General features: G+C 37.9%; 2 protein-coding genes and 1 pseudogene across 2 annotated transcripts; 2 read left to right on the top strand and 1 right to left on the bottom strand.

Annotated features, from left to right (window-relative positions):
• The first annotated feature begins 5,044 nt into the window (after positions 1-5,044).
• Positions 5,045-11,209, top strand: LOC141832980 (lipoxygenase 6, chloroplastic). Its single transcript, XM_074720345.1, has 9 exons — positions 5,045-5,596; positions 5,698-5,978; positions 6,064-6,301; positions 6,986-7,312; positions 7,402-7,487; positions 7,565-7,672; positions 7,810-8,111; positions 9,391-9,657; positions 10,317-11,209. Exons 1-9 carry the CDS (start codon positions 5,221-5,223, stop codon positions 11,077-11,079), a joined length of 2,748 nt encoding a protein of 915 aa, XP_074576446.1. The 5' UTR covers positions 5,045-5,220; the 3' UTR covers positions 11,080-11,209.
• Positions 11,210-12,196: 987 nt separating this feature from the next.
• Positions 12,197-14,327, top strand: LOC141832981 (putative inactive receptor kinase At1g27190). Its single transcript, XM_074720347.1, is given in 2 exon segments — positions 12,197-13,340; positions 13,343-14,327. Coding segments are annotated over 2 exon segments (1,872 nt in total). The 5' UTR covers positions 12,197-12,295; the 3' UTR covers positions 14,170-14,327.
• Positions 14,328-17,714: 3,387 nt separating this feature from the next.
• On the bottom strand, positions 17,715-18,587 carry LOC141834078 (putative CCR4-associated factor 1 homolog 11; annotated as a pseudogene).
• Positions 18,588-19,017: the final 430 nt, after the last annotated feature.

The following is a 19,017-nucleotide window of genomic DNA, read 5'->3' as shown; positions in this document are numbered from 1 at the left end:
GACATGTGGTTACTTTAATAATGTCCATTGTGACTCACCATAGCATAGAAGTTTATTCTGAAAATACTTGCTTGATGGACCCAAAGCTAAGTTTGAATCTGATACAAAATTAAACTATCTTAGACAAATTGTTAGAACCCCAAGTGGTTTGAACCATGACTATTTTGATGTATTGTCAAACTAGTCTAAGTTAGGTCTTACTTTTATCACTAATTTGTGTGTATTAGTATGTAGGGACTTAGGAGAATAGACAAGTGCCTAATGGCTCAAGATCCGATGAAGCACAATGAGAACCGGAAACAATGAGAAGCATTAGAGATGACGAACCTTGGTAAAAGATGCAGTGAGCGATGACACAGGAAAGGAGCCGACAGACTCGATGCATCTGAGGGACAAGGAGCTATGGAAGAGTACTTCAACATCCAAATCACGTGAAGTTAGGAAGAAGACTAAGCCAAGAGGTTTCAACTAGTGGATCATTCAATTGAAGCACATCGGTAGATCGAACCAAACTGGTAAACAAAACTAGATCGATCTATTGAATGCCACATCAATAAATGGTCAGGCAAGGATCATTGAGTGGATGACTTTGTTAGTTTTCCACATTAACAAACGACTGTCGCATTGGATAAAGGTTGTCCACCATGTCAGCAAAAAGTCATTGCAATGGATAAAGTTTATTTGCCACATCAGCAAATGGTTAACCAAGAACCATTAAGTGGATAAAAATTGATTTGCCATGTCACCCAAATAGGTAGACCGATCCGCTCAATCGGTATATCGAGCATGCCACGTTGGCACTTCGAACAGTGGTTATAAAAGGAGATGAGGAGTTTAGTTGAAAGCAACATACTTGAACTACATTCTCTATTCTATTCTTTTAATTGTATTCTTGTACGCAATTTGTGTAAGAGGCTTCTCCACCTTTGGGATATTTCCAAAGAGGAGATTTTAGTGCACTTTTCATAGTCTTGGACTAGAAATCCATTGGTTGTGAACCAAGTAAGACAACGAGTCTTTTTCTATTTATGTTCATTTTATTTTGATTAATGTATATGTGTTCTTGCTAAGTTGTTAGAAAGAGAAAGATCAAATTTTATTTGCAGATTTCTATTCACGTCTCTCCTCTAGTGATACAAACTCTTTCCACAACACCAACAATTGATATTAGAGAGGGACTGCTTAGAAGGACTAACCATCGACCTAGCAACTAGATCGAGAGAAATGGCCGAATCAAGCATCCATCCACCAAAGTTTGAGGGTGAATTTACCATCCCCGGGGCAATGGTGCAACGGTAGGACATCCAGGTTGTGACCCAGGTACCTGCGGTTCGATCCCCAGCTACGGAGTATTTGCAAGAATTTTTCTCCAAATGGAGAACGCAATCAAAGGATGCTGGGCATCTGGGTTGGCTGCCGTGTGCGCTTCCCGATTTACCCTGGTGACTGGTGGGAAACTTCCGTAGGACCGGGCCGGTCACCCCCAGGGCTTGAGTCAATAGACTGACTGGGATTCATCATTTTTTTTAGGGTGAATTTACCATGTGGAAGAAGAAAATGATGGTATTTTTTAAAATTGACTTTGAAATTATAATTTGCATAAAATATGATTTTTAAGTGCCTAGAAATGAAGATGCAGAAGAACTCGAGGAACACAGATGGATCAAGAAGCAGCGAGATGAATTCATGGTTAATGGTAAGTTAGAATTCCATTTACTAAGTGTGTTACCAGTGTAGAAACTCAACTAGGCCAATACTTACAACTTTTCCGAAGAGCTCTGGGAAAGGTTCCTAGAACTTCATGAAGGTAACTTAGAAATAAAGCTAACCAAAAGAGAACTGCTTAGAAATCAACTCAGCATCCTAAGGTTAGAAAAGGAGAAAACAATGGCTCAACTACGTGCATAGCTCAAGGAGATATTAATAAGTCTCCATAATCTCGACGAAACATGCTACCATGCAAAAAGAATATTTCTACTTGCATTGCAAAATATGTGAGGCAATTGCCATAGGCCAGGAAACACCAAAGAAATATTTGTAAATTCATGAATAACACACATTTCTTGAATAAAATGGATAATATGCAAGAAAGGGAACCTTCAAGATTATATAATACATTTTTATTTTTCATTTAACATTTTAATGATGCAGAATGCATCGAAGACTCCTTGAAAAGAAATAAATAACTTTTTTGGATAGCATTTGATATGGCCTATATGTTGATGTTCCATTAAACCTATAATTATAGGGCAAATCAGATAATTAGAACCATTGTTAACAACTCACAAAGCTCTTTCCTTTGTCTGGTTGGCTCTTTCCTTCAAGCAAGGGAAGGAACTGATACACAAAAGTAACAAGCAAGAAAGGCAACAAAAGGACTCCTTAGGCCTAGGAAGGAAGCATTCCAATCGTTGAAAAAACCTTCTTGCTATAGGGTGGGCTTTCATCGGCCTTTGGGATTTTGGATTGAATCAGAGAATAGGTTCTTACAGTGCCCGGAATTGGACTAATAGCTTGTGCACACGAACAAGAGGGAGTGAATCATAGAACAGAGAGAGGAGGTCTGGATTGACCTTGACCCAGTGAAAGCCTTTTCCGGCGGCAGTGTGAAGAGGGGGTTATGGTTAGCAAACCCTAAAACCCAAATGAAGGCGACGGGACATGACGACGGTGGCAATCGAGAGGGGGAGGTGACGGCAGCGATGAGTGACGACGAGCGAGAGAGGCAGCGACGGCGACGAGGAGCAGCGATGAGCTGGAGAGGCGGCAACGGGGGTGATGATTGCGATTTTTGGGGGTTTAGGGTGAGATCGTGACTTTTTGTTTCGTTGCCACGCTAGTAAGAAATCCCAACCACATCAAAAGTGCGCCAATCACATACATTTAATCGCACATGATATCATTTCTCTCTCTCTATATATATATATTATGGTAATTAGGATGACTTTTTTTTGTAGGAACCTAGAGCCGAAAAGTAAAACGGAGAGCACAAATACAATCAGAAAAAGTTGGACTAAATCTGAAGTAAATTGGAATTGACTCGAGTTTAACCAAACTTGAATCAGACCCAAATTGGTTTGATCGATCAGACAACCAGTCCAGTTGATCGGATGACCAGTCCGGTCAACCAATTGGGTTTGGTTGACTAGGTGTGGGTCTGAACCCATTTTGGTAATGTGACTTGGTTCAGTCGATCAGAAAGGTTTTGATCAAATGATAAACCTGATACCGATGAGATCTCATGGCTTGGTCTAGATCATGTAGAACTTGATCGTGGGGATCAAATTTGACCAGGTTTGATCAATCGAATGAGGTTTATAAGTCAACCAAACCAAGCCTATAAATGAACTTCAAGATTAGAACTCAGATCATCAACTCAGTTCTTAATCTTAATCTTCTACTTCCATGGTCCAAAAAGATCTCAACCCTCTTCTCATGCGACTGGAGAAGCGCTAGGAGGAATATGCGACATTCAGGACTTTCAGATCGGTTTGGCAAAAGCTTGTTTATTTTTATTAAGTGTTTTAACTTTTATATCTATTGTGTTTGCACTACTATATTCTGTAAGAGTTTCTCTGCCTTTGGAAGGCATCCGGAAAGGAAAACATTAATGGGCAGGCGTTTCCTTTGTAGAGGCCTTAGAATATCAATCCTGAAGATTAAGAGCCAAGTAAATCCATTGTGTGTTCGTTGTCTTGATTTCCTTTGTGTATTTTATTGTCCGCTGTGCATACTAACTTTGTAGAAAGAACGAATAGAAGATGAAATCTAGAAAAGTGAGATGTGCTCTCTAGTGTATCCTAACGATCCTATAAAGATATGTATATAAAGCAATAAAATCATCATAATATTTTTACTCCTACAAAAGGAAGGATGTCAAGTCATTTAAAAATAAACAGAGCATTTATAATGAAGAGGATGAGCTTTAAGAACCTGAGGGGTTCTCGCAGAGGGGTACTAAACGCCAAATAGATTTTTCGAAGAACAAGATTTTTCCAAATAAACTAATTCATTTGGAACCTTCCTTTCATTTATCTACATTTCTTTATTTTTCTTCACGACCCATAAATAATATTATTTCTATAAATAAGTTTTTTTAATTGAAAAGATTTTAGTTGTAGTTGTAGCATTGATCCACTAATAATATTTTCAAATATATTGGATAGTTGACAATTAAAAGGGAATATTTTTCAATATTTATTATAATAGTTGCAGTTGTAGAAGTTGCTATTATTGACTATGACTCAAGATTATTATTTATATTTAAAAATATTTAAAAATTTATAAATATGAAAAAAATAAGATGTAACTCTATTTATCCATTTAAAATATAAAAGAATTAAAATCATATATTTCATTAATTTTTTCAATATTAAAATTTTCTATCCTTAAAATTATATATATATTTTATTTTTTATACCTTTCGTTCAATCATTAGTGTTCAAGTTTCTAAATAATTAAGAGCTAAAGTAGATTGAAAAAATATTATATTAAATTTTAAATCATCTTTCTTTTTTTGTTATTAATATTTTTTAACTAATATTAACATTATTATTTTTTAATATGATATATCGTAAGTTATATCTTTGATTAATTTTATGATTTCATGATAATTTTCACTGTATATATAATATATAATTTTATTATTGAATAAATTATCTAAATTTATTATTAAATATATGTCAAATAATTTCTATAAACTTAATAATAAGTTATTTATCGACGGACTAACGAATCGGATAATCAATTCGGTTCAAGTTGACCGACTTTAATTTTAAGGCATGTGAACAACTTTATCTAAAAATATACTATTTTAAAAATAATTTTATCAAGATTATTTAATTTTAATTAAAAGTATTTTAAATTGAAGTATAGAAGATATTATTGATAATAGTAAAAAAGTAATAATAATATAAAAAATGTGTAAGATCGCTCATGCTAAATGCTTTGATAAGCAAGGTGCAATTATTGCCATGCATTCAAATAATAATAATAATAATAATAATAATAATAATAATAATAATAATAATGCCTGTGTCTCAAGCTCAGAGCCAACTACTCTCCGGCTTCGTCTGCCATCCTCTTCAGTCTTCTTCGTTTACATGAGAAAGGAGAAGATCTCAGGATCCCACTTCGATCCTCGCACCTCTCTTCTCTTCCGCTGATCCTCCAAGGATTCCTGCTTTTCTGCTGTTTTTAGTCGTTGACTCGGTCTCCGGGATGTTCTCCGCCAAGTCGACCTCCTGCTTCTGCCCCTCCAAACCTCGGATCGGGGCTGGAAGCGGCAGGAGGGCGCACCCGCTGTGTGTCGGGAACCGCCGCCAGCGGTCCGTTGCGGTCCGGCAGGTCCGCGCGGTGATCAGCAGCGACGACAAGAGCGTCGGCACGCGCCCGTCGCAGCCGGCGGTCCCAGGAGGCGCGTTTTGGCCCTCGGTGCTGCCCCAGGCGGACGCGATCGATGTAAGGCTGGTGCTCACAGTGAGGAACAGGATCAAGGAGAGGCTGGTGGAGAAGATCGAGAACCAGTGGGAGTACTTCGTCAACGGGATTGGGCAAGGGATAAGGGTGCAGCTCGTCAGCGAGGAGGTCGATCCCGGTGGGTGAGCCATTACAAAAACCCTCTTTCGGAATCTTGAGCTGTGTTTAGGGGACATGGCGATGACTAATTACTTTTTTTTTTTAAAAAAAACTTGCTAGATACTGAATCAGGGAAGAAGAGTGTGGAGGTTCCCGTGAGGGGATTTCTACCAAGATCGCAAAAGCATCCGTCATTTGTTGAGTACGCAGCCAATCTGTCAGTCCCATCGACTTTTGGCCGCCCAGGAGCCATTGCCATTACCAATCTCCATAAGAAAGAGTTCTACCTAGTGGAGATCGTCGTTCATGGTTTCGATGATGGGCCTTTTTTCTTCCCTGCAAATTCTTGGATCCATTCTCGTGATGATAATCCAGAGAGTCGGATCCTTTTCAGCAATCAGGTGGGAAGACATCAGAAAATAAACATTCTAGTTACATTGAGAAGGTCTAATAGAAGTTTCTTATTCCTATTTTTGATATGAACAGGCATACTTACCTTCACAGACTCCGGATGGATTGAAGGATCTCAGACAAAACATGCTAGTTGGTTTGCGTGGCAATGGCAAAGGCCAGAGGAAGAAATTCGAAATGATATACGACTATGCCCCTTATAATGATTTGGGCAACCCTGATAAAGATGCAGATCTTGCTAGGCCAATTCTAGCTGGTTCAGATAGGCCATATCCCAGACGTTGTCGTACCGGCAGACCGCCAACTCGATCAGGTATTTGAGGGAAATAAGTGTACATACAGATATATTTTAGGCAGTTTAGCCTGCTTAATTATCAACCTTCTATTAACTTTTGCTGAATACAACAGCATCTGCATGCATATTTTCTACTTGCTTGGTTGTTCTGTACTTCATAGATTATTCCATCCCCAATAAGTCATGATCATCAAAAAGAAAAGACATCTCCTTCCCTTATAAACTCTCTTCCTCTTGTTTTGTATCTCTCTTTCTTATCAATTCATATTGCATGACTATCTGATGGTTGTCAACGAGCCAAGCTGAGTCAAGTTTTGTAGTGTTCAAGTTTATTTGATACAGTAATCAAGTCAAGCCAAGTCGAGCTTAAAATGAACTAAGCCGTTGAAATGGTTATTCAAGTTTGGCTTGGTTTCTTTTTTATAAGTTTGAGTTTGGTTCAAGTTTGACTTGAGCTTGCTCTCAATTCGAGTTTGTTTGAAGCTTTTACATTTTTAAACTTATGTAATTGGTTATTGAGCTTGATAATTCAAGTTTGTTTATTCATTTTGAAAATTATTTTATTTATTTATTATGTTGATAAGAGTTTTGTTGACGAATATAATTCATAAACATTGTTCATGAACAGTTCACAATTTCTGTTCTCATCGATGAGTAGGGCTAATGCAAGTTCATTTTGTATGTGTGATTTGGGACATGCAGATCCTAGTGCTGAGAGCAGAGTGGAGAAACCTCATCCTGTATATGTTCCGCGAGATGAAACTTTCGAGGAGATCAAGCAAAATAACTTTTCAGCTGGAGCTCTGAGAGCATTATTCCACAATCTAATACCAGCTATGATGGCTGCACTCTCTAGTTCGGACAGTCAATTCCAGTGTTTTTCTGACATCGACAAGCTATACAAAGATGGTTTGCTTATTAAGAGCGAGGAGGAACAGCACGCCGAGAAGCTACTTCCTGCAGTACTCAGTAATCTGATGACGATGGGCCAAAAACTGATGAAATACGACATACCCTCGATTATATCAAGTAAAACTTAAATGACTTTTGTTTACTTATTGAAACTGATTCTGTCTATTTGTTTAAGTGTGCTTGTCTGATAAAGAAATTTCTTTCAGAGGATAGATTTGCTTGGTTGAGGGACATTGAGTTTGCTAGGCAAACACTAGCTGGTGTTAATCCAGTCGAAATTCAGAGATTAAGGGTACTACATGACATTTCAGGATGATGATGCTTTGTTATCTCACAATCTTACTTATTCGCTTTGTTTCTTTATTGCAGGAGTTCCCAATACTTAGCAAGTTAGATCCTGAAATTTATGGATCACCGGAGTCGGAATTAACTAAAGAATGTCTAGAACATGAGCTAAATGGAATGAGCCTTGAGGAGGTAATAACAGTCCCTATAAAATACTTTTTGTTTGGTTTTTATTGTTGGCCTTTCATGAAGGGGAGCTTTGATGTAATGATAAAGTTATTGTCGTGTGGCTTTTTATGACAATTCTATTTTTTTAACCCCTTTTGTAGGCAATGAACGATAATAGGCTATTTATAATAGATTATCATGACATCCTTCTGCCATTTGTTAAGAAGATCAATTCCTTGAAAGGAAGGAAAATCTATGCCTCGAGGACGATCTTGTTTCTCACACGTACTGGAATCCTCAGACCAATTGCAATTGAACTCAGCTTGCTGGGTACACCGTCGATGCCTTCTCGGAAAAAGGTATGCACTCATGGGCATGATGCAACTACAAATTGGATCTGGAAATTGGCCAAGGCTCATGTCTGTGCAAATGATGCTGGTGTTCATCAGCTAGTGGACCATTGGTAAGATTTTTCTTGTTAAATGCGAGTATAATCTAGATTGCTTGATATTTACAAGATCAAAATGGCCAGATCATGGTTTGATATACTGTACCGTGCTATCAAAACAGATGGTATTTACCATTTTGGCAGGAGACTGGCATCGTGATCGCGAGACCGTTGCAACCTCGTGGCGACCTCGCGAGGTCGCAGAGGATGTCGCGATCCCGCGGTGGCCTCTGCGACGTTACGACGCTCACATCTTCGGTTGTGATTTTTTTAAGATTATTTTTCTTAATTTTTAAATAGTTTTTTATTATAAATAAATTGTTAATAATTATATAAATAAATATAATATATTATTAATAATAGTTATAAGATATTAAGAATTATTTTAAAATTTTTAAATAATTTTACAAATTAATACAATATTTTATAAAATAATTTAAAATTTTCAATATATATTGAAAATTGAATGTGAATTTAAAATAATTTAATTTTTTTCAAAATATAATTCTTAAACATTTCAAATAAATTTTAAAAGATTTAAAATTTACAAATACGTTCAAAAAATAATTTAAAACTTACTTTACAATAATTTTATAATTATCTTAGCCTTTCAAATAATTTTATAATTTTAGATTTAGTTTTACATTTTGAAAATTAATTAATTTTTAAAATAATTTTATAAAAATTTATTAGGCATTATCTTTTAAGAAAATATTAAAATATAAACTCAACATTTCAAAATATAACATTGTGAACATATTTAATAATCAAATATTAATAAAATTAATATATATTTATATTTAAAAATTTAAAAAAATATTGAAATTGCATCGCATGACACAATACGGTATTGAAATCATAGTCTAAAATTGAAACTCCAACATAGGTCAAAATTTTAAATCATGAGTAGAGTTGTCATGTTTAGGTGTAGATTTTTAAAGCAATCTTCATTTTTTGTTGGTAATTGTTTATTCGTGGAATTTGGCTCACATAATAGCATCTAGTCGTGGACAATAAACAATTTGCGAGGTATGTATTTGTACCACTTTTAAACTAATACAGTAATACCTATTATCCTCTTTGTAGTTTGCAAAATTGAAGATAGCTTTTCCTGTCTGCCATTACTAATCTATTTTCCTAATGTGATCTGTTTAAAACTTGCTGATCCATCAATTACTTCGCTATTTGGTCGAAATCTTGATAAATAAAGGTGTTTCTGATCCTAATTTACAGATGTTAATTATTTCATCTCTTAAATTATTTCCAACAATGATCTGTTGCTTTTAAATTTTAGGTTGAGGACTCATGCTGCTATGGAACCATACATAATTGCTTCTCATCGACAACTTAGTTCGATGCACCCGGTTTTCAAGTTGCTTCATCCACACATGAGGTACACACTGGAAATCAATGCTTTGGCACGCCAAAGTTTAATCAACGGGGGCGGTATCATCGAAAATTGCTTCAGTCCCGGAAAGTATGCAATGGAGTTGAGTTCCGCTGCATACAAAAGTCTCTGGCGATTCGATATGGAAGCTCTACCAGCTGATCTTCTTAGGAGGTAAGCAATCTGCTATTGTAACATAATTATTCTTTTGGGATCAATATCACATATAAACCTAAGACCGTACATGTTTAATCATTAGGAATTGTAAAGACAAAAGTGTGGAAGTATATTTGAACCCATAATGCCTTTTATCTTTTGAAATGGTGCCTTTTTGTCTTTCGGATCAACATGATTCCCCTGAGAATCCTCTTTGACCTCTTTAGAGCTTTCTCTGGCACTCTTTCTGACTACGGAATCAGTTCATCCAAAAACATAAAAATAAAAAATCATCATGTGATCTTGGGACCATAACCTCTTGTTTATAGAAAGCCCTATTAGAGTTATCCTTTTGGTATTTTTATTTTAGCTCATCATGAAAATAGCAATTAATCCTTAGATCTCTACACATAAAGGGTCATACCCTATTAAATACATTAAAATCCAAATATTCAAAATCTTTATTGATCATCTTTAATTAGGTTTAATCAAATATGACAATCCGCAATACATAATTATTTCACATATAAGTCTAAAGTTGGATTAATGATCCAACAATTAGTACTTTTGCAGAGGTTGTTTTGTGTCTTGTGTCGATCATCATAGAATTTCATAACACATTTCTAGGCATTTTGTTTCCAGCTCTTATATCCTAATTGTTTCAACTGTAAACTCAGAGGCATGGCCGTGGAGGATCCTTCAATGCCTTGCGGAGTAAAACTGGTGATCGAGGACTATCCTTATGCAGCAGATGGTCTCCTCGTGTGGTCGGCAATCGAAGAATGGGTTAAGGATTATATCATTCACTACTATTCAGATGACAACACTATCACTTCAGATGCCGAGCTGCAGGCCTGGTGGGATGAGATCAAAAACAAAGGTCACCCTGACAAAAGAGGTGAACCATGGTGGCCTTCCCTAAACACCAAAGGGGACTTGATCCACATTCTCACGACGATGATATGGACTGCATCAGGGCAACATGCCGCAATAAACTTCGGGCAGTATCCGTTCGGCGGTTACATGCCCAATCGACCGACACTGATGAAGAAACTCATTCCCCAAGAAGATGAAACTGCTGCCTACGAGAAGTTCCTTCACAATCCTCAGTACATGTTCTTATCATCTTTGCCATCACAGTTGCAAGCTACTCAAATTATGGCAGTTCAAGACACCTTATCGACGCACTCTGAAGACGAGGAGTATCTTGGCCAGATGACTGACTGGCACACGCATTGGACCAACGACAGGCAGGTGATGAGCTGCTTCGAGAAATTCTCCGCGAGGCTGGAAGAAATTGAGGAGATCATAAACAAAAGGAACAAGGACTTCCATCTGAAGAATCGGAGTGGCGCGGGGGTTCCACCTTATGAACTACTTCTTCCCTCCTCTGGACCGGGAGTGACTGGACGTGGAATTCCCAATAGCATATCGATATGATAATCTAGTTCATAAACTTGGATCCTCTTGAGTCATGTTTGATTGTTCAAGTTTGTGGTAGAACAGTTTAAAATAGATAATTTAGTTTCATAATGTTTTAGAAAATAGTTTATAAAGCAATTAGTTAGTGTTGGAATCACATATTCACCACCTAGTATCGCAAAAAAATCCTGACTTTTATCACAGCGGTCGAATAAGCCTACTCGTGATGGCATGAGGCCACCTAGCTAGAAGCTCGTGGCAAAATTGTAACATGAATGTAGCATGACAACTGCATAGACAATACTCTCTTTCGCCAGTGGATCCCACTGACATGTAGTGGGATCCTTTTTACTAAAAAGTAAAACTATTATAACCACACTAAGCAATTAGAAGTTTTAGTGTTATTCTAAATTAGGACTAAATAGGAGTTACACATTCAATAATTGAAAATATCAATATTTAAATTTAAATTTAAAAATATTTATGATATTTGAGATTCGAAATCCAAAAGTATAAATAATTTCCATTTCAATTCTATTTTGAAAAAATATTTGAAATTTTATTTGAATTTAAAATAATTTAAATTTAAAATAATTTAAATTTGATTTGAATTATTTAAATTTTAATTTAAATATATTTAAATTAAAATAGTATAAAAATAGAGTTTGATTTCAGTTCATTGTAAATAATTAAATAAAATATTAATGAATTCGAATTTATTTTGAAAAATTATTGAATATATTAGAGTTTGATTTTAAATAAGAATTAAATATTTTTAAACCAATTTAAAATATATAATTTTAAGCAATTATTTTATATTATAATAATTTTGAATATATTAGAGTAGTTTTGGCTAAAATAATTATTAGAATAATTTTTAAAAAATAAAATACTATTTTAATGATAATGAAAATTAAAGGATTTTTTTTTAAAAAAATTCTGCCTTAAAATTTTATTTTCGGTCCTCCAGTTAAACTGGGCAGTAATAAAACAAACGTCCCCAAATCATCACCTAGTGGTCCCCCATGACACAGAAAGCGTGATTGTGGGGTCCACGCCACGCTTCCCCACTAATTTTGACCGATTCAGTGCTCCTGCGCAGATCTCACTAGCTGCCCGGCCTCCTCCGGTGAATGAAACTTAAGCTCACCCATTCGGCCTATCCCAACTCCACTCTCACGACCTTCTTCTCCTCATCTCCATTCTCCACCACCTCCATTCTTCTGCCACGTCGATGCGCGCTCACTTCCCAGACCCTTCCGTCTCTCCGGCGATCGGCCTTGCGGCATCGATGAGGGTGCTGGTGCTGGTGTGGGTTGGCGCGGTGGTGCTGTGGGCGGCGGCGGTGGCGGCTACGGAGGACGACGTGCGGTGCCTCCGTGGGGTCAAGGCAGCGCTCGACGGCGACGGCCATCTGAGCTGGAACTTCTCCAATGGTACGGTAGGGTTCGTTTGTAGCTTCCTGGGAATTTCTTGCTGGAATCCGCAGGAGAACCGCGTGCTAGGGCTCAACTTCCGGGGAATGTCCCTTGCGGGCTCCATCCCCGCTGATCTGCGGTATTGTGCCGCCGCCACCGTCCTCGATCTATCGTCTAACGGTATCTCCGGTGAGATTCCGGCCGAGTTATGCTCATGGTTACCTTATCTGGTGACGCTCGATCTGTCGAACAACCAGCTCGCTGGCGCTATCCCGCTTGGTCTCTCCGGCTGCCGATTCCTGAATACCCTCCTCCTATCTGAAAATCGCCTGGATGGTGCTATCCCGTCTTCCCTTGCACAGCTTGATCGCCTCACCCGTCTAGATCTGTCCGGAAATCGGCTCTCCGGTCCCATTCCGGCGCCGCTCGGAGAGAAGTTTGACTCCTCCGCTTTCGATGGAAATGATGGTCTCTGCGGCCGCCCCGTCTCCTCCCGTTGCGGCAGATCTCTGACTCAGAGCAGTCTAATCATCATCATTGCCGCGGGTGTCTTCGGTGCCGTCGCCTCGCTCGCCCTAGCCTACTTGATCTGGCGATGCTGGTCGCCGGCGGGCAAGTGGGCTGCTCCTGGTCAAGGCGTGGAGGACGGTAGATGGTGGGCAGAGCGGCTGCGTTCGGCGCACAACCGCCTCGTGCCCGTATCGCTGTTCCAGAAGCCGCTCGTGAAGGTGAAACTAGCGGATCTGATGGCCGCCACCTCTGACTTCCATCCCCCTAACATAATTGTCGCCGGGAGCCCGCGGATGGGGACGTCGTACAAGGCGGTTCTGCCAGACGGTTCGGCGCTCACAGTGAAGCGGCTCCACTCTGTCCGTTGCCGGAGAAGCAGTTCCGGGCGGAGATGGGAAGGATCGGGCAGCTCCGGCATCCCAACCTGGTTCCACTTCTCGGCTTCTGCATCGTCGAGGATGAGCGGCTTCTCGTGTACAAGCACATGCCCAACGGCGCCCTCTCCACGGCTCTTGAATCTTCTGACGACGCTCTTGATTGGCCAACCAGGGTCAGGATTGCGATGGGCGCCGCTCGCGGTCTCGCTTGGCTCCACCATGGTTTCCAGATCCCATTCCTCCACCAGAACTTGAGCTTGAAGGCCATCCTCCTGGACGAGGACTACGACGCAAGGATCATAGATTTTGGGTTCACAAAACTCATGAGGGCGTCGAGTGGGAATGGGAATGATACAAGTCCATTCCTGAATGGAGATTTCGGGGAGTTTGGCTATATTGCGCCAGAATTTGCTACCAACTCCGATCCGACCACCAAAATTGATGTGTATGCGTTTGGAATCATCCTGTTGGAGCTTCTCACAGGGCAGAGGGCGACTGAGATCAGCAGTGACACCACAGGCGAAGGGTTTAAGGGTAGTTTGGTGGATTGGGTGAATCGGTTTTCTGTTACTGGCCGAACTCATGAGACTATCGATACATCCCTTCGGGGGAAGGGCAAGGATGATGAGATTATGCAGGTATTGAGGATTGCTTCTGGCTGTGTGGTTGCCTGCCCAAAGGGCAGGCCTTCCATGTACAGTGTCTATCAAAAGTTGAAGAAAATTGGAGATGCATATGATCGTTCAGAGCACGTCGATGAATTTCCACTTGTTTACGGGAAGGATGAATCGGAGAATCCTTAATTATGCATAAGTTTAGGAGATGGATATTGTCTTTTTGTTGGATGATTTTCATGGATTTACCATCCAAATCTTCATCTGCAAGATGGTACAGCTGCAGGCTGCAGCTGGGTGGTAGGCCCTCCTTTGCTATGAACTCGAAGTCCTTATAAATTTTATCCATTTCCTTTTACTGCTCCTCATCCTTTTATCCCTCTTAGTTGTTGCACATTACTTGCTGGGATATCGTCTTTCCAATTATCAAGCTCTGTACTAGATATTTAATCTAGTTTTCTCACGTTGTTATAAGATTTATTATGCTCCAACTTTTCAGGTTTGCTGATCCCATTCTTGTTCTGGTTTCATTGTTTCCGAAACTAATTTATAATCTGTTCTCATGGCAAAACATTGTTCCTCCCAGGTGACAAAAAAAGCGCTGTTTCTCTTAAGTCTGTCAGCTCGGTTATGGATTAGTTACTCCATAAAAGATTTTTTGTTTAGTTTCTCTTCATTATCATTGAATTCACAGTGAACTATTTTTGTCGTTAACTTTGCTTTTGTTGCAGTTTGATGACGGGGATAATTCACAGAAATAAACATTTTATTGCGAGGTAAAGGTTGCTTGCATCAGTCCTCACTTGATCTGGAATTAGAATACAATTGCTTTGTCATGTTTACTAGATTGCAATTCTTTTAACATAATTCAGCTATTTTAATTTCAATAAGATGTTAGTTGATGCTATTTCCAATTGCCCTACTTTCTGCTTCAAGCATGATAATCTGTAGTTTGGTTATTGTTTAGATCTTTCAAATTATGGTGAATGCACTCTCTTCTTTTGCATTTCAATTTCTACTCTTTTTTTTTCTTGTTTGCCAAAGCCTATCTTCTTTTTTAGCTAATTTGCTAGTCTGACACAGTTGATTCATGTATTCCAAGCTGTTTGTCTCTCGAATTGGAGGGAAAGGAAAAGAGACTAGTGGAGAATGTTGAAGGATCACTTCCACATGATAAATGACTGCGAAGGATAGGAAGTGGAAGAACTGGGAGGAGGAAGAAGGAGGGAGATTGAGCAGGAGAGAATGAGGGAGGATGTGTAGGAGTTTAGAGAGGGATACAATGCTAGAGACAAGGGAGAAGTCGAGACTGAAGGAGCAAAGAGGGAGGAGAGACTCCTAGTAGATGGAAAGAAGATCTAGAGATGAACACTCTTGGCATGTGAGGTTAGGGATTATAAGAGAATCCATAATTTTGAATTTTTGGGTACTCTTTTACTTAGGCGGCTGTTTGTTCAAGAAATAAGGTAATTTTAGGTTGTAATTGATGTTGACGAGTAAATTTAGTCAAATGAGGGTCTAGTTTAGTTGATTGAAAGTCAAGTTTAGTTAACTAAATAATCGAGTCGATCAACTGGAGTTTGATGTGTTGATTGATAGAAATAATTTGTTTGTTTATTTCGAGTAAATTGGGCAACTAAAAGTAGTATTTGAAATTTAAAATTTTAATTATTTAAGTGGATGAGTTGACTATTTAGTTTTGAATTGACTACGTTGGATTTGAATTGTGATCCGTAAGTATTCTTTTTAGTTTATTTGAATCATAATCAACCAAGAGATAAGTCCGTGCATTGATTTAGTTAAGTCAAGATAAATTTGTGCCGATTGAAATGGATTTGAGTGATGTAGATAGGATCTATCTCTTTCATATGGCGGAAGTAATATCTGTGGACCGTTTGATTAAGTAGGATTACTAAAATGTATGATAATATTCAAATAAGTCAATATGAGATATTGACTTCATTTAATTAAGTGAGTTTATTTAGAAATCAAGAAACACAAATATTGATAAGGGGGTGACACGATCTATATCTCATGGATCAATTTAGATATCGAGCATAGAATGACCAAGTTATATAAGATAATAGACATAAAAAGATCAGGTCAGATTTTGATATTCTTATCGCTTGAGTAGCAATAATGATTTGTTAGAAGTAATTTATTGTTTATGTATCTAAAATTATTTTAAATGCATTACCAATATTATGAGAACTTATTGTGTCACACACAAATAATATGTTGATTTAGAGATGAGTTTATTTTAGTTTGATTAAAATATGATGGATTTTAAGATTATAAAATTAAGTCTAATCTAAGTTAGACTCATTGAGTTACACTCAAATAAATTCAACTATTAGATTATTAAATTAAGTCTAATCCGAATTAGATTTATTGGATTAGACTCAACCACTAAAGAGGGTTAATGTCGATTAATAGAGATTAATGGAGTATTGATGAAAAGGAGAATAAAAGGTAAAAATCCTTTGTATTTATTGGATAACCCTTAGTATTTATTGATATTCATTGGATGATCTTTTATATTCATTGGATGAGTATAAAAGACTATTTTTTATGCATTTGATGGATATCACTTCTAGTCTCCTCTTCGTCAAATCATCCAAGTTGTTAGCACAACGAAGGTGGTTCTTTTTCAAAGGCTTAGTTCGTGTGGATACCGAAGAGATGTGACCATTCTGATCATGTTGAGATCTACCGAATCAAGTTGCTGTCAGGATTGTTCCGTTCACGTAACAAAGGTGACAACATGATAAAACATGTATATTGCATTCGCATGAATCTTTGGAGGGATCGATTTTATTCTGTTGTATTTATTTATTATTTTCGTAAAAAATTCCTACAGTGGTATTAAAGTCATTCGCGAATGCGTATATATCGATTTAGTTCTGTTTCATATGTGATATAGATAACGAGTATGTGTTTATTATGATTTGCATGATTGTATGAGTGATTTTGTCGAGTAAGCAGTTTGTGTTGATCAAACGATTGTAGCATCTTTATACATAATATGAGCACGTGTTATAGTCTGATTTTGTTCGATAAATCTTTCATGACCTTATGAGCGGGATTGTCGTAAGGTTGTGGCTCATAAATCGTTGCTTAAAATCATAATCAAAGTATGCTATGATGTATGATTAAGATCTATTACGAATGATGTATACCATAGTGCATGATTATGACCCTTTTTATCTAATGTGATAACTTTTATACTTTCATTTGTAAAATTAGACTCTTTTCGAATATAACTCGAGGTTTTTTTAAATTTGTAATGTAAATTAAGAATAATACTAGTTTATTGGACGACAATGGAAAGGAAGGAGGCGAATAATACACGACAACTAAGAAAGTACTTAGAGAAGATGCAATTTCCTAAGTTGATATTTCAATATGTGATTAAAATATTACGTATTAATCAACTTTAATTCATAAACTTTAATGAATTAAATTATTATATTTATTTAAACTTTGATTCCGTTTGACTAATTAAGTGCACGACCAAATTAATTTGTTTTACTATTTTGCCACTCCTATTATAGTTACCAATAAAGCATGGCTAACACTTTACAAAATATATGAAAAAAAATATATCGAATAGTCTTGAAAATTAACAAAATAAATGATAAAAGAAATTTGAAAAAAAATATATAGTCATAAACTAGAAGAAAGCAACAAAATATATATAATTTCTTAATTACAAGAAAGCAACAATAGCTCCATCATGGTAGTAGTTCGAGTCCAAAAAGTGTTCCATTATGCTCTGGACGGTTGATGAGTTCCGGATTCACACGGGAAGCAATTTGGTAGAACACTTGCCATGTTAGTAAACTATCAGAGCCGGACTGGTGTCGGTGACCCACTGCCCGCTCAACTTGGATTCTCCATTATCCACCATAAAGGCCACGACAATGCTTGCTCAAGTGCTTCACATCGAACACCCTCTCACCGAAGTAGTAGCGGACAAGGCTCAAGAACTTATGGACGGTTTCAGGTAACTTACTGTCGCTGATGAGCATCTTCACTAGGAAGGCGAAGTCGTAAGCGCCTTGGAAGGTCACCCAAGATACAATTGAAAAGTGGCCCAAGGAAAGTAAACCGGAGGCCATGAGGTGTGCGGCGAAGCAACGAGAGTCTATGCCCCATGCTTTATTCTTTTGGAAGTCGATGCCATTAGCCTTGAGTAACTCAACAGAGGAGGGAGCGTAGCGGTCGCGATCGATGTCGAAGTCGCGGAAATTAAATTCCCACACATAGCGCACAAAAGTGCCGTCATTGTAGAGGGCATAGGGGAGATTACCGACAGCATCAGAGAGGGTGAGGCCGACCTGGACGATGCGGAGGGCATCGACGTTGGCGCGGATCAAATCGTAACGCTGAGTGACATTGAGGGTGCAATATGGATTCTTGGAGGTGATGACGCCGCCAGGGTACTCAGTGTCCAACGCGACGAAGGGGTAGAAGGGGAGGACGGAGCGGATGAGGGCGAACTCCTGGTCGAGGTTGTGAGCCCACACGGAACGAACCTCGACTCTGCTGGCAGCGGAAGAGGAAATTAGCATGCTGCCGTTGCCGTTCACACTTGTAGCCACCATGATATTATATATATATAATTCGAAATATGGAAGTGGAGGGAGAATGAAGAGATGTTGGGCGATTTGGAGTTGGAGTTGGAGTGATTGTCAGTACGTGTTTAAATAGCTAGATCGTAGGAAGGAATTAAACGGAAGAGAAGAGAGAAATTAGCAAACAGAATTAGTTAATTAGTGCTCAGCGAATTAATAGCTAGCTAGGGATATATGGAATTATATATATTATTAATTAATTAAATTAAAATCACTCCACCGCCTAATCCAAATCCGCGAGATAATTACAAATTAAACAGAATAAGTTAAGTCAAATTAAAGATTAATCAATCAATTAATTATATATATATATATATATATGTTTAATTAATTCGTTGGAATATATAAATAAAAATCACTTCACTCTCTTTTTAATTCTCTTCTCTTTAATTATGTTTCG

Source organism: Curcuma longa, chromosome 8 (genome assembly GCF_044706935.1).
Source record: "Curcuma longa cultivar G26 ecotype Majalengka, Jawa Barat chromosome 8, ITB_CL_G26_1.1, whole genome shotgun sequence".
NCBI classification, from domain to species: Eukaryota; Viridiplantae; Streptophyta; class Magnoliopsida; order Zingiberales; family Zingiberaceae; genus Curcuma; species Curcuma longa.
The sequence above is the reverse complement of the archived record's forward strand: the minus strand, read 5'-3'. Positions and strand labels throughout refer to the sequence as shown.